The following is a 16677-nucleotide window of genomic DNA, read 5'->3' on the forward strand; positions in this document are numbered from 1 at the left end:
AAAAAGGAAAGGCAACGCCTTCGGCAGAAGTCGTGACACACATACGTTTTTCCAGCAGAAGATTATGATTGATAATGTCTAAAGCTGCACTGAAGCCTGACAAAACAGCTCCCACAACGTATTCTTTACTAGAGAGACCTAAGACAACAACATAGCAAGGCAGCAACACATGACAACACAGCATAGTAGCAACACAACATGACAACAACATGGTAGCAACACAACATGGTAGCAGCACAAAACATGGTACATTAGCTAAGTCATTTGTGAGTAAGTAAGTAAGTTCCGTACATGTTGAATGCCCTTCTCAATAAGTGTGCTGAAAATCTGTTGTTAATTTGTTTACTGTGAAATAGCATTGTATCTGGTCAAACAGCATTTTCCCCAAAAGTTTACTAAGGGTTGGTAACAGGCTGATTGGTTGGCTGATGATTTTTGCTTCCCTCCAGGCCTAAGGGCACACACTTTCCTGTAGGCTTAGATTGAAGAGATGGCAAATAGGTGTGGCAATATCGTCCGCTATCATCCTCAATCATTTTCCATCCAAGTTGTCAGACCCAGGTGGCTTGTCATTGTTGATAGACAACAATATTTTTGTTAACCTCTTCCACACTTACTTTACGGAATTCAAAATTACACCTGTCTTTCATAATTTGGTCAGTAATGCATGGATGTGTAGGTTCAGAATTTGTTGTTGCCATGTCATGCCTAAATTTGCTAATCTTTCCAATGAAAAATCACTACGGTAGTTTCAATATCAGTGTGTTTTGTGATGAATGAGCCATCTGATTTAAGGAATGATGGAGCAGAGTTTGCCTTTTTGCCCAAAATGTCATTTAGGTGCTCCAAAGCTTTTTACTATCATTCTTTATATAATTTATCTTTGTTTCATAGTACAGTTTCTTCTTCTTTGGTTCAGTTTAGGTCACACGATTTCTCAATTTACAGTACGTTTGCAGCCAGACTTATTTGCCATTCCTTTTGCCTCAACCCTCTCAACCATCAAATGTTTCAATTCCTCATCAATCCACAGGGATTTAACAGTTTTTACAGTCATGCTTATTAGTAACCGGGTGAATGCTTATTAGTATCTGGAATAAGCAATTTAATAAATGTGTCAAGTGCAGCACCTAGTTGCTCCTCATTACACACCACATTTTCAACATTAGAATAACTATAAAACTTATTGTATGACCTCTTATACACTATATTAGGCCCAGCCTTTAGAACTTTGGTTTTCCTAGATACTGTATGGCTACTATAAAGTGTATAAATTAATAATGTTAATAAACAAATGAAATTGCAATTAAAGTTCTGCATTAGGGTTAGCTGTACTAATCATTTTATAAATGTGCACCTGTCAAGAAGTGTTCCCTACTCAGACATAAGTGTTATGTGTCATGGTTCCTGTGTTTCCTAATTAGCATGTATGTTACGCTGTCCAGGTAACAGCCAGCAAGGTGAGTCACTCCAGAGAGAGAACAATAGTCCCAGAGATCTAGTCCCTCTGAAGCCGCTTAAAGCAGAATCAGTCTCAGTTTACACCTCTGTGTTCACCATCTCACATCATCGTTGTTAGCAAGGAAGAAATGCATCTGACACGATGTGGCAAAAAAATATACAGTGTAATGTTGGAGGAATTAATTAATTGGTTGTAGCAGTGGAAGCTAGAGTGTGGGCATTCTATGGATTTCCCAGCAAGCCTTGCAGCAGTGATAAACTAAAGCACCCTGTCGGCCCTGAGCAGGTGACGCAGGGAGACGGAGAAGCCATTGTGGAGACAGACAATACAACAGCAGCGATGCACACCTTGGCCACATACCTCTGGAGGAAGTGACCAGGTCAACTGACACCTGATCATGCTGTACTCTAGAGAGAGCTCCTCAGACTGTCCCTCCCTTGGGGGGTGGAGGGGAGGGACATTTACTGAGAGGAACAAAAAACAAACATAAACAAGGACCATGGCAGCTGGGGGCAGGTTGAGCCGTATGCGTTCCTGGCAGCCGTGGCCGACCTTGGCCGGGCAAGCCCAGACCTGCCTCTCAATGCTGGGTGGGAGAAGCACCAAGCCGCTTGCAGGACTTGGCCTGACTCAATGAGAAAAGAAAATAACACTCTGGGCAAACAAGAGCATAGTAAGCTCTTTCCACCTCACTCCCTTTTTTATTGATTCCTTTATTTATTTATTTATCAACACTCATCGGATTCCAGCAAACGGCTTGGCTACTGCCCCCCTTTGCTTTTTACTACAGAGGATACTTTCTTTTTCTCTTATTCTACTCTTACTCACTCCTTTCCAGACTTTAATTTGATTTCTTTATTTCTTTGTTTTGGAGATGAGGCTTTGAAACGTTGCTGTTTTACATATCTTAGGGGCTCCCCTCAATAGGTGAGCTGCCGTGGCGACAAAAGCCATAAAAGCCCCCCAGGCCTGGTCGAAGCGTAGGACCCCCTCACTGCTTGGCTCAGCCAGAGCTTTCTCTCAGCACCCCTCCACGACTCTGTCCCTCCATTCATTGGTGTTGCCTCTCACCCCCAGCAAAGAGCATGGCGGTTTGCATCGGGTGCATCCACTAAATGATTTGATCGGAGGAGACGTGGGATGGAGTGAAACAGAGACCTCCCTGGTCATTTCCCACACCACATTACAGCCCCCAGTGTGAATGTCTGGGTCTCCCTCTCCACCCCCCCCCCCCCCCCCATCTGTCTCTCACTTTTTACCTCTCCGTTCTCCTCTCTCTGTCTAGGGGTGAAGGTAGATGTAATTTCTTACCGAAATGACATCAAATGGCTCCTTTAGGCTACCCGCGCACGTTCATTCACTCGCAAAATATTTCCAGCCTCCAAACAGTTGTGAATGGAAAGAGACATCTGTTCCACAAAACACCACAAAGTGTAATGACATTTTGGTGATTGTCATTAGGCCAGAATGTATGCATCCACTGCTGTCCTTGTGTGTTTCAGTGTCGGCCATTCATCTCTGCCTTGGCAAAATGTCAATATTCTTGTTGAACCACATCGCTTTTTTGAGCATAGGCCATACCACCCATTTTGAAGTCCATTCGCTCATTTTTCATGCCTCTGACATGTGGTAGCCTAATGATAAATCATGGTGTAATAGCTTACAGTTTTCTTGACATTTTGTTTTAATTATTGTGATAGGGTCATGTATTTTGCCGGGACGCAGTACTGGACTGTAGCGCCTTACTTTCACCCCTGTCTTCCTCGCCCTCTCTATCTCCCACCCACCCTCTCTCTCTCTCTCTCTCTCTCTCTCCTTATCTCTGCCATCACTCATTTGCAGTGTGGGGTGTTAATGGGACTAGGTTGATTTGTGTGTGACGATGGGAATGCTTTATTACCTTACCGGCCAGAGCTTGTCAGGATTTCACATTCTTTTTTTGTGCAGAATTATAGGATGTGTGTGTACTGTTCAAAACAGGTCAGAGGATACAAAATGAAGCATAACATAGGCCTACGTTTACTTTTATCTGCTGGCTTTAAGGTCATTAGTCAGTTGACAAACGGTGGTTGGCTTGATGTGTCAGCTGTGTAAAGGAGTTGATCAAACATTCAAACTGTGTGTGTTTGCGTGTGTGTGTGTGTGTGTATCAGAATGCCGTTGCTACACCCGACTGGCTGCGGTAGATCGGATCTGGCCAGCCACCTCTTGCTGCTGTCTTTACAGCTTGGCCATGGGAGGGGCCAGGGTGTTTGCATGAGTGATCTTTAGCCTCCTGTCAGGGATCAGAAAAACATTTATTAACTGAGAGGAATGCAAACAAGCGAGAGCTAGAACACAGGACAAGACATGGGATGGAGGAGTAGGAGGGGTGCCCCCATCTTGTAAACTCCTCACACAGGGATTCATCCAGAACATTCTAGAACAATGGAGTTCCACTGGGGGAGTAGGTCCTAGAACACTGTGACCTTGTATATGTTACAGAATACAACATATTACACAGCATGTTGCTCTTACATAGTTTTAGTAAGTTGCATTTGTACTCTTTTCTGTTACTCAGGTTAAACGCATCTAATAATTGAATTAATGTTTCATATGTTATCACCTGACACAACTTCATTTACAAGGCCACAAAGGTATTTTCTCTTGCAAGGTACCCTGTAGACTGTTGTGAGAGGTGTGAGGGATAATTGCCACCTGTTTTGTCTCTACATCCCTATAGTCACCATGTTATAACTTGTGAAAGTGGCTTGGGAGTAGAGCAGGCAGGAAGGGCCATGGGTCATCCCCTTGTCACACTGAGAGGGTGCCAATGCAAGTACACTGAGACTGAAGACAAATGACAACAGATTTAACAGATTAGTGCCGGAGGACCCACAGCACTTGGATGAGACTGAGCGTGATGTTGAGGATGTGAGGTGTTAGACCCTCTCTGTGGTGTGCCATTGTTTGCTAATGGTTTAGAGCTAGGCAGTCAGTTTTACCACTACCCTCAAGATCTGTTTGCAAAACATCCTGATTGCTGGATATGTGTAGCCTATAAACAGACATCCTGAACTTTTCTTTAGTTTGAATGTGAACGTATGTTTTGGTGGACGGTAGTGGGGTTGGTACATTTGGTTTAGTATTTCATTGCAGGGGGCTGGATTATTTCCTACATTTTACTCGTTACATCTCCACAATTTTATTGGACTGGTAACTCAAGTAAATTAAATGTAAAAGGCCCAATGTACCATACCATAGTAAATACTGGATGTTGACTTTGTGTAAATTCCTCTGTCTGTATTTTGTCATTACATTTGTCTATTGCTGGCAGCACCACATCACTAAGTCAAATTCCGGGTATGTTTAAATGGACTTGGTGAATAGAAGTGATTCTGATCATAAAGAATTGTAATCTTCAATCTAAACATCTACCTCTCTTCACTGAGCGCTATAACTTTGCAAGCAATAAGGATGACCTTTTAGTGTGACCTCTGGCAGTCAGCCCCTCAGTGTTACAGTTACTGGGGTCCTTAGGGCGTGTTTTGCAAGTCAACAATCCACACAAAGCAGAAATACCCTGCTCTGGCCGATTGAGAATGCAAAGGCCCAATTCAGTGTGTTAAACAGCAGATTAAAGAGTCAGGCCAACTGAAAGGCCACAGCGCAACCCCAGGCCCAGGAGTTAAGGACCCATGAATAATATGTGGAGACTCACACACAAAGGTACTGTGTCACTCACACCAGAGACGGGAATGTTGACGTCATGTCTCACACGGGAATAGGTCAAGGTGTAAAACATGCTATGCCACGGTTGACTGAAACGTTTTATTACATGTTTGAAGTATGTCCACAAATATCTATATATGCAGCTCATTGTTGAGGATGTTTAATTTTACTCCAGACTACAGATGTGATAGCAGCATTACGGAGCTTTAATAATCTGATACATATTGTTATATCAGAAGTCTTTCCGCATGGGTGGTCTAGCTTAGGCTAGAAGACACAGCATTGTCAGGTCTGGTAGTGGTCACCATGGAGATGGGCTAGACTTGGGGAGCTATCCGGCTTACTGGAAACGTGGTTTATTGTTGACTTTCAAGGAAGGGGAGGGGGCCTGCTTGTGGGGTGAGGGGTGGGAGGGGAGCATGGTCTCTTACTTCCTGGTAGTGTGGATGTTTGCTCAGCAGGGCATTCTCTCATTGTCCATGCATCTAAATGCACCACTATCACCTCTCACGCCAGGCCTGTCAAAGGGCAAGTCGTAAGGAGGTTGCACATATAATACATGCACCCTTCCAAGAGCCCTTTCATTCACAACATTGGTAAACTATTTACATTACAAATTGAGAAAATCTAAATATGATATGATAAAAATGCAGAGAAGGCATTTATCAATATGAATAAAAATAAGGTTATCACATATGAATTACATTCCAGTGGTACTATGGCGCAATAAGATTGTGTTTAACACTTGTCTATTTAGAAAATTGAAATAAATTTTTAGCCAGGTGATATCAAATGTTTTTTTTTTTATCCTCATGCTTTGTTTATCAACTAAGCTGCAGGTCTGGGAGACTGTTTTCCCTGTGGCCTCATCACAGCAGATAAAAAGCCTTATTTCCCAGACTTCATTAGCATCAGTGATATAAGTGTATTGTGGCATTACTGAAATAAAAATGTAAAATGTTGTGCTTTGCTGCCCTCTTGTGAACTTTGAGAACTTCTCTCAAAAATGTACAAGTTGCGTGCACCAGGACCAGGTCGTCACTAGTTAACACAGCCACAAAGTAAGAATTATTTTTATTTCACCTTTATTTAACCAGGTAGGCAAGTTGGGAACAAGTTCTCATTTACAATTGCGACCTGGCCAAGATAAAGCAAAGCAGTTTGACACATACAACGACACAGAGTTACACATGGAATAAAACAAACATACAGTCAATAATACAGTATAAACATGTCTATATATGATGTGAGCAAATGAGGTGAGATAAGGGAGGTAAAGGCAAAAAAAGGCCATGGTGGCAAAGTAAATACAATATAGCAAGTAAAACACTGGAATGGTAGATTTGCAGTGGAAGAATGTGCAAAGTAGAAATAAACATAATGGGGTGCAAAGGAGCAAAATAAATACAGTAGGGAAAGAGGTAGTTGTTTGGGCTAAATTATAGGTGGGCTATGCACAGGTGCAGTAATCTGTGAGCTGCTCTGACAGTTGGTGCTTAAAGCTAGTGAGGGAGATAAGTGTTTCCAGTTTCAGAGATTTTTGTAGTTCGTTCCAGTCATTGGGCAGCAGAGAACTGGAAGGAGAGGCGGCCAAAGAAAGAATTGGTTTTGGGGGTGACTAGAGAGATATACCTGCTGGAGCGTGTGCTACAGGTGGGTGCTGCTATGGTGACCAGCGAGCTGAAATAAGGGGGGACTTTACCTAGCAGGGTCTTGTAGATGACATGGAGCCAGTGGGTTTGGCGACGAGTATGATGCCAGCCAACGAGAGCGTACAGGTCGCAATGGTGGGTAGTATATGGGGCTTTTATGGCTAACCCCCGTCGATTTCTACAATTTATCTTGTTATAATCAGATTTTAAACCTAACCCCATGCCTAACGCTAACCTTAAATTAAGACCAAAAAAGAATGTTAGTTTAAATAAAAAAAATTACGAAACAGACAGTTTTAACTTTGTGGCTGTCTTGTGGATACCCTAGGGCGATTTGACAGCAGTCTACCTAGCAAATATGGCTGACCAAAACAAACCATCAGCTAAAGTAGAATTCGGCAATGAATTAATAAAGTAAGTGCACAGTTTAAACGCCGTGTCTTTGAATAGGCACCGGGTTAATCGTTTCTTACATAATAGTTTTTGTCAAATAAGTTAGCTAATTTAGTAGTTTTGTTGTGAAATTCGAGCTGTTATAAACGTGTTAGCAGCTAGCTAGCTAACCCATTCATAGACGCTAATGTTAACTGGTACGGACAACGCTAGCTAGGCAATCTGAATGTGATTGTCCTGTCTTTATCAGCGCGGTCAAATATTTTTATGTTTTTCTAACCGAGCTAATTAAATGTAAGACCGGCATTTTTGGGGGGTGATTTCTTACCATATATAGTGCGAAAGACGTGTAGCCAGTGCTGACACCAATTGGAGACAGAGTCAGTTCTTGCGACTTGTTGTGCTTCTGATTCAATGACAGCCCATCTGAGCTGTTCGAAGCCCGCACGCGCAGCCACAAGATCCCGGTGCGCGGGCAGAAGGATTTCATTCCCACTGGGTCGGATCAGCAAAGGGATAGGCTTCAGCAGAGTTTGGACGAGCACTGGAATCTAGTATCTGAGTGGAGAGGTTGTGAGTAATGGATGGAGGAACCAAGGACGACTAGAGTGACGGCAACTAGTAGAATTAGATACTGTATGTGTCATCAACTTTAGACTGTTGGTGTGGTTAGATGATTATAGCTAGTCCATATGTATTTGCAGCTAAACAAACACTGGTATTACTGTGCTTTACAGCTGGTGGCGTGACTGACTCCTTGTATGTTTTTGTGCCCAGGGGGAACCTGGTGAAGGCAGTGTGGATTCCCAGTGACATGATAGTGGAGCTGCAGTCACCAGCAGTGAGTAATGGTCCATCAGAGAGAGCGAAGGACCTTGTCATGACAAGCTCTCTGCCTCTGCTGATGTCTATTCGAACTCATCTAGAGCTCACCTCTCATTAACATTTAGTATAGGCTAATGTCTAAAGATTTCACATGACAACTGACATTACATTCATTCTGTGTTCTGCTGTAGGGGAAGTTTTGGCAGACTATGGGGTTTTCTGACCATGGTAAGCAATGTCTACATCCAGAAGAGGCTCTCTATCTAATGGAGTGTGTAAGTGCATGGGTTCCGCGTTGCCAATAAACATGTTAATCAGGGAATTGTTACCGCTCACACCATTCAGGTTATAATTATCCCTGGTCGGATTGTTGTTCACCTAATAAAGACATTTCCATTAGTTTGATACATGTGGATCCAAATAAGACAAACACAGTTTGTCATTTTTATCTTAGAATTGTTATCCCTTGTGATCCTCAAAATGAATAGGGAAACCTGCAAGTGTTCTACCAAGACCTGCCACTGTCCATCCAAGAGGGCTATGAGAGATTTCTATACTCGAAGACAATGAGTATACGGCATTACCAGGTATGAGAAAAGACAATATAATACAATTCCAGCAAGTCTAAACTTATGATTTGACCTAACGTGATGATTTTATTTCCTCTAAAGGTTTTTGGCCATTTGAAGCGACTTGGTTATGTGGTGAACAGATTTGATCCCAGGTAATTGTCTCCCTCATGGGCATGAACTAGTCTAGATTCTAAGGCCATTCCTTTCCTTTAACTTGAACCTTTTTCTTAGTTGCATGCAAGCGACTCTATTTATGATCTGAGGATTGGTGTTGTTCCCTGTAGTTCTGTACCATCGCAGTATGAGAGGCAGTTGAACCTGCCCCAGTCCCGAGACCGATCAGGAAGACTTCCGAAGAGGAAACGCAGCCACAGCCCCACCTCCAGGTGAGTGAGCAGACACAGAAATACCCAGTTTATATTTAAACATGGTTTAATCACTCAGTCAACCCACACGCCTCAAAGCGATTACTGTCCAATGGGAAACCCTGCCTTTCTGCCTCTTCTAATGCGCTCCAGGCACACAGGAACACAGGAGGGCCCCACTTCTAAGAGAATGGAGGAGGAGAAAGACTGCAACAGAGAGGAAGAGGACAAGAATCCTGACTCTCTTCCAGATCTTTCAGCCCCAGACATTGACAAAATCCAGACAGCATCACACGTTGACCCCACCACTTCAACCGAGGGTGGCCAGGGCAGGAGCTGGTGGTCAAAGAAAGGCTCCCCAGACCCTGACTCTGAGCTGCCAGGTCAGCCCCAGAGCTCCCCTCGCTGGTACTTCAGCTCCATCCCCTTCCCAGACCTGGGCTCCAGATGCTGGCTCCCCAGCAGCCTGACCTCCCCAGACCCCTGCCTGCTGCCCGGGGCTGTGGGGTCAGTGGGGGCCTGCGATGTGGCCCCCTGGCTGCAGAGGCTCAACCTGCGGGAGGTGAGGATGTCCCGGCGTGAGTGGGAGAGAGAGCGGGACAGGGACCGGTACCGGAGGGACATCAACCAGGACAGAGAGGTACGACGTTGCAGCAACTGGGCGGAGTACCAGGAGCTACAGGAGAGAAGGATTCAACGGAGCCGCAGAGATAGGCCAGCACACCTGTGGGAGGGGCCGGTCACACCCCTACATGACCCTGCACAGGTCACTTCAACTGGTAAAACTAATTTGGACTTCATTGCTGTCAATGACAAGTTCATATAAGTTCCAATATCTGTTTACTCTCTGTGATTCATTGTTACATGAACTCATTATCCCATGTGGTTTACCAACGTTGGATTCCATTTTTCATAAGCAGCATCTTGAATGGTTAAATGCCTAAATGGTTTTGACTTTTCTTCCTTCTTGGATGCAGGTGAGCTGCTGGATAAAATCAGTGTGATCAAATCCACACGGCTGCTGGAGGGAGCATCCAGGTATTCCTCTTTAGTATCTTATCACGAACCCTGAAGTGAATTTAGTAGGAAATGCTAGCTGAGTGTTCCATCCCGATTAGTGGTAATTGTATCTCCCTGCTCATTCATCATACCATCTATTAAGGTGAGTGAAATTACAGTTAACGAAAATGTACGCTTAATCCAGTATAAACTAATGTATAGGATTTATTATACAGGAGAGAGAATTCACAAATTCTACAGCTCAATGGCAGAGTCATGTCTTAAGTGTAAAACTAATAATGACTCAATAATCCATGCTTTCTGGGAATGCTGTACAATTTTTTGCATCTAAGTTTTTGTATATGGAGTAAAAATGTATAAATAATAAGACGAGTGAAACCCTATACTGTGGGTTTGTTAAATATGATTAACATTATGTCCTAGGATGATATATACAATATGACGTAGAGGGGCCTGCCATAGAAATATATTACATCTATTTATCTATGCTGCCTGCCTTGTTTGACTTTGGGCTTTGTCTTCTCAGTTTGAAAGGTTCAGAGGAGTGGAGAATCTGTTTCAACATTTACCAACCCGACACGGTCGCTGAATTCAAGAAGAGCGCTCCTGGAAAACCCTATTCTCGCATGTGTGTGTGCAGGTAAACATCCCAAAACTGGGATGCATACTTTATAATCAGTAAAAAATAATACACAAAAAAAGAATACAATTTTCAAAAGAGATGACACAAGACCACCTGCCATCAAAAGTAATCCTAAATGCACTATTATCAAATGCTACTGCACGCTGAATAATGTCTGCTGTCTTCTCCCAGTTTCGATGGTCCAGTGCCTGACTTGTGGACACTGAAATAGCTGGCTTTCCAGAGTGGGGATGTCCCGGTCACCTATGCAGTAGTGGACCACGGGGACAGCTCCTTCTACTCCTTCAAGGACTTCCAGATACCCACAGATGTGTCCTTCTGAGGGCCTGACCACAGTAAACAGTCACACGCCCTGGTTTAACTACTGCACCATGCCAGGGCTGCCTGCGGTGGATCTGAAACTCTGCAACTGGAACTAATGCCAAAGAAATGAACAAAACTTAATTATCTTAGTGAATTGATGGACGGCAGTCCTCACACTGTTTGATGCTGTAGTATGCCTTCCTCCTGTGTTGCAGACTTCTATTAGTGGCGTATGATTGTCTGCATCTGATTGAAGGTAACCTACATTGTCACCTCTCCAAACAATGTCACCATGTCTTATACCAAGCATGGTTTTGTAACGCCTCTGAAGATTTTGAACCGAATTGGCTAGGTTTTCTTCTGCCTTTATCTCATCACCACCATTAGTTTTCTGGTATTCATATACTGTATCACGAGTGGCTTCACTATGTATGCACTTGGTATAGATGCGGTATGTGTAGATCATACGTATATTTCAGCCCTTTATTTTTGTCTATCTGCCCATATTTTAGATCCACTCAGCCTTACTGACTGGCCTTTTGTTGTTGTAACCTCACATGTTTAAGTTACCTGACTCCTGTTCTCTTGTTTTTGTTTCAAATGGCTTGTAAACTCTACAGATACACACACACAGTGAGTAAACAGTATACAAATATGATATGTTGATATCAATATTATAGTATATCAACAATTAATATAAAGTGTAATAATAATATATCAATCAATATAAATAATGATATCAATCTGATACCCAACTGTGCAGTTGATAACATGGCAACCATTATTTGATGCAATGTAGTTGGTCTGGAACAAGACTTGGAGGATCATCCATATAAGTTGTCTGACAGGAGACACATGCTGCGTGTATAAGGAGAGAAGTATTTCCATTTTTTTCAGTAATATATGTATTATGACTACGTAATCTATACAGTGCCTTCAGAAAGTATTCACACCCCTTGACTTTCTACATTTTGTTGTGTTACAAAGTGGAATTAAAATGGATTTGTCATTTTTTTGTCAACAATCTACACAAAATACTCTGGTAAATACTTTGGTAAAAACTTTGAGAAAGAAAACACTAATATATCTTGGTTAGATACATATTCAACCCCCTGAGTTTAGAATCACCTTTGGCAGCGATTACAGCTGTGAGTCTTTCTTGGTAAGTCTAAGAGGTTTCCACACCTGGATTGTGCAAAATTAGCCCATTTATTATTTTCAAAATCTTTCAAGCTCTGTCAAATTAGTTGTTGACCATTGCTAGACAACCATTTTCAGGTGTTGCCATAGATTTTCAAGTAGATTTCAGTCAAAACTGTAACTCAGCCACTAACTCAGAACATTCAGTGTCTTCTTGGCCTTGTGTTTTAGGTTATTGTCCTGCTGAAAGGTGAATTAATCTCCCAGTGTCTGGTGGAAAGCCGACTGAACCAGATTTTCCTCCAGGATTTTGCTTGTGCCTAGCTCCATTCCGTTTATTTCTTCATCCTGAAAAACTCCCCAGTTTTTAACGACTACAAGCTTACCCATAACATGATGCAGCCACTGCTATGCTTGAAAATATGGAGAGTGGTACTCAGTAATGTATTGGATTTGCCCCAAACATAACGCTTTGTATTCAGGACAAAAAGTGAATTGCTTTGCCACATGGTTTGCAGTTCTATTTTAGTGCTTTGTTGCAAATCCCTGAGCGGTTTCCTTGCTCTCCGGCAATTGAGTTAGGAAGGACACCTGTATCTTTGTAGTGACTGGGTGCATGCTCAAGGGATATTCAATCTCTTCTTTTGAAAAAAATGTTTACCCATCTACCAATAGGTGCCCTTCTTTGGGAGGTGTTTGAAAACCTCCATGGTCTTTGAGTTTATTTTATTTTTACAGGGACAGTGCACATGAATCAACGTTTCAGTAAAAGTGGCGGTTTTAGCCAGCCGGCTAATTTTCAACCTCAGTCCCTGGGCAGGTTATTAAAAACAATTACAATATAGACAATAATTGAGCAGTGAGCCCACGCAGAGCAACAAAGGACAAGCAAGACATAGCATATAGACAGAGCAACATAGGACAAGCAAGACGTAGCATACAGACAGAGCAACATAGAACAAAAAGCAGCAAGACAAAATTCATAAAAGCAACAGTGTTTCCACACCTCACAAGCTACAGACAACATGGAAAGCGGCAATACACAGCTAGGGATTATGTTCACAAATCTGATTGACCTTTAGCCATGTCTTCATGCATTTTGTGAAAGTGTGATATGTGGTGCACTTATGTGTGTCGTCTGGCAGTGTATTCCAAACATGGGAAGCTCTCACAGAGAAAGCGGATTTCCTAAAGGTGCTTTTCCTTAAGGGAACTATACAGTCACCTCATGGCAGACCTGGTGGATCTGCTGCCATATGTATGGGTTTTCTGTTTAACAAAAATACTGAGTGGCGGGGGAGCCAGGCCATTTAGGATCTTGAATACAAGACATGCGTCGGTGTATTGCACAAGATTTTCCCAACTCAGGAGCTCATGCTTTCTGAGGATGTAACAGTGATGATGGCTATTAGGCTTCATATCAAGCACTTTGAGAGCCTGTTTGTAGACAGACTGAATAGGTTTTAATGTTGTACAGAAAGCTTGGGCCCAGCTAGCCAAGCAGTATGTTAAGTGGGGGAGTATCATAGATTTGAAGTACAGTTTTGCTACCTCTGTAGTCAAACAATTTCCTATAAATCGGAAATTAGCTAGGTTGAATTTGGTTATCTGAATTACTCTTTTCACATGCTTTTTAAAAGAGAGGTTGGAATCAAGTATGATGCCAAGGTACTTAAAATCAGATACCACCTGGAGCTTCTCCCCTGACACACAGACATCTGGCTCAGTAACATCTGTTGCCCTCTTTGTGAAGAACATGCAAACAGTTTTTTTCACATTGAGATGCAAACACGAGTCACTGAGCCACTTTGTAACCTGGACCATTACAGTAGTGAGTTCTTGTGCAGCTTGTTGTTTGCTCTTTGCATGCACATATATCACTGTATCATCTGCATACATTTGAACTTCAGACCCAGGACAGACAGAAGGAAGATCATTAATGTACAGGCTGAACAGGAGGGGCCCCAGTATTGACCCTTGGGGCATGCCCACATCATAGCTAAGAGTGGGCGACAGCTCATTGCTCACTCTGACACACTGAGTTCTGCCTTCAAGGTATGATTTCATCCATCTCAAGGCATCGGGGGAAAAGTTGAACTTGGACAATTTTGTGATGAGAATCTCATGGTTAACAGTATCAAAAGCCTTCCTTAGGTCCAGAAACACAGCCCCAACAACGCCCCCATTATCCATCTTGGACATCACATTTTCCAGAAGAAAGCAGTTGGCCGTTCCTGTGGAGTGTTTCGCTCTGAAGCCAAACTGCATGGAGTGTAATGTGAAGGGGCTGTTGTAGAGGTGGGCAATCAGTTGTTCTGCTACACACTTTTCAACAACCTTTGACACCACAGGTAGTATACTAATGGGCCTGTAGTTACTCAGGTCAGCAGGGTCGCCCGATTTTAAAGATGGACATTATTATGGCCGGCTTCCATACCCTTGGAAACAACCCCAGACAAATAGATGTGTTGGTGACATTCCAGTTAATTCCCTTAATTGCATTTTCAAAATAGTTTTATTCACTCTTAGGTATTCTTAGTTGATCCGGCTTTCTAACAGTAGAGAGGTTAAACCTGCTCTTAGACAGCTTTCTGGCTATAAGTGTCAGATTATGATCAGACAGCCCAGTAACCATATTGAATGATTTAGTCACTCTCTGGTTTATTACTCAACACCAAATCAATCTGTGTTTTAGAGCAACAAGTCACCCTGGTTGGCCCTTTAATTAGCTGTGTAAGGTCAAAGGTATTAGTGATCCGTTTGAGGGTTTCCTACAAGACTTGTCTTCATAATTAATATTAAAATATCCCTTTAAGATTACCTCTTTCCCAAAATCAAAATCTAAGCATGTTATTAAACTGATCAAAAAACACACTTTTGGTGGAAGGTGGCCTATACATTCCAATAAGGGTAAAAGACATTTGGGGAGACAGTGTAATGTTAGGTCAATACATTCTAGTTCATTATCACATGACCACTCAATTTGTTTACATCGGATATGTTCTTTAATGTAAATCATCAGACCCCCTCCTCTGCCTTCAATCCTGTCTCTCCTGAAAACATTGTAGCCAGGCACAATCAAAGCAGCAGATAGAGTTTTTATGGAGCCTTGTCTCTGAGAGGCAGAGGAAGTCAAGGTTGGAGTCTGAGTAGATGTTGAATTTTATCACTTTTTGGAATGACACTACGAATGTTCAAGTGCCCCCTAGTAGTCCCTTGGGCTTAGCCCGTGGGTCCCAGATGACTCGAGAGTAATTGACACATTGAACAAAGTTACATTTTCTGTGTTTTCTGACGGCTGGGTTTAGGCCGTTTTGATTAGGGGCGGTTCGGTAGCGCAATTAACAATCCCTCCCGCCTGCACTGGATGCGGGGAACTAATTAAACAGCTTGCGTACCAGAAACAGAGTCAGGGATCGCATATAACGACTTGGGTATGTTTGAAGAGTCAAAATCTATCCTGGAGCCGGGCGAGTCGAGAGAAACCATGGGACCATAGCACTCACCCACTTCCACAGCGGCGACGATCAGTGGACGAGGCCATCCACTGCTTTCCACTCCATTATTCAGAACATTATGGTATGCTGTGTACTGTCCGCTCCCGTGGAACGGTGAACCAATGTGTTTGGTGTTGATATTTATTGTGTCATCCCAGCTAGGAGGCACTGAGATTATCAGTAGAGCAGCTACATAACTGACAATCATGGCAAAGTACTGGAGATAAAACACATAATTGCGCTTTAAGTCTTTGCTTGAGTTACTTAGCTGGGGTCGGCGTACACCTGATGTTTTAGATAAAATAACAGCATTCGTATTAGGAGATAGATGTCATCGCGTGATGTGGTTGAATCTGTGTTTGAAATTCACTGCTAGAAAGATGTGGAGTTCAGAGAAGAGGTAGTCATTCAAAAATCATGTTAAACACTAGTATTACACACAGAGTGAGTCCATGCTTATTATGTGACTGGTTGAGCACATTTTTATTCCTGAATTTATTTAGGCTTGCTATAACACAGGGCTTGAATACTTAATGACTCAAGACACTTCAGCCTTTCATTTGTAAAATAATAATAATTGAAAAACATAATTCCACTTTTACATTATGGGATGTTGTGTGTAGGCCAATCTGAAGTTAAGTTAATACTTGCTTTGAACAAATATGACAAATAAATAGCAAAACTTCGTATTTTCCTACCCTTTTAATACTGCAATGTTGCCCCAAGTCAACAAATGACATTGTAGGCAAGGGGTACAAAATATTATGCTTGGATTATAATTTGTAAACCCCAAACCTCATAAAACAAGAGCTACAAAATGTTTTGGATGAAAAACAAAAAGGCATGTAGTATATGGTAGTGTAGTGTTTATAGCTTAATGTGGTTATTTCAATAATGTCAGCAGTTTGTTAGGAAGTGTGCAATTGCATTTCTGTTAGTACATATACACGGTACACTCTTAGAAAAAAGTGCTATCTAAAAGGTTTCAGGTAGAACCATTTCGGTTTCAGGTAGAACCATTTCCTCAGAGGGTTCCATGTAGAGCCCTTTCCACAGCCCTTTCCACATGTAGAGCCCTTTCCACTGGAACCAAA

General features: G+C 42.4%; 1 protein-coding gene across 1 annotated transcript; it reads left to right on the forward strand.

Moving 5' to 3' along the window:
• The first annotated feature begins 7723 nt into the window (after positions 1-7723).
• Positions 7724-11696, forward strand: LOC139424009 (tRNA-splicing endonuclease subunit Sen54-like). Its single transcript, XM_071175688.1, has 9 exons — positions 7724-8059; positions 8235-8318; positions 8532-8630; positions 8715-8767; positions 8900-9001; positions 9134-9759; positions 9958-10018; positions 10527-10640; positions 10815-11696. Exons 1-9 carry the CDS (start codon positions 7892-7894, stop codon positions 10852-10854), a joined length of 1347 nt encoding a protein of 448 aa, XP_071031789.1. The 5' UTR covers positions 7724-7891; the 3' UTR covers positions 10855-11696.
• Positions 11697-16677: the final 4981 nt, after the last annotated feature.

Source organism: Oncorhynchus clarkii, chromosome 13, assembly GCF_045791955.1.
Source record: "Oncorhynchus clarkii lewisi isolate Uvic-CL-2024 chromosome 13, UVic_Ocla_1.0, whole genome shotgun sequence".
In the NCBI taxonomy this organism is placed as follows: Eukaryota; Metazoa; Chordata; class Actinopteri; order Salmoniformes; family Salmonidae; genus Oncorhynchus; species Oncorhynchus clarkii.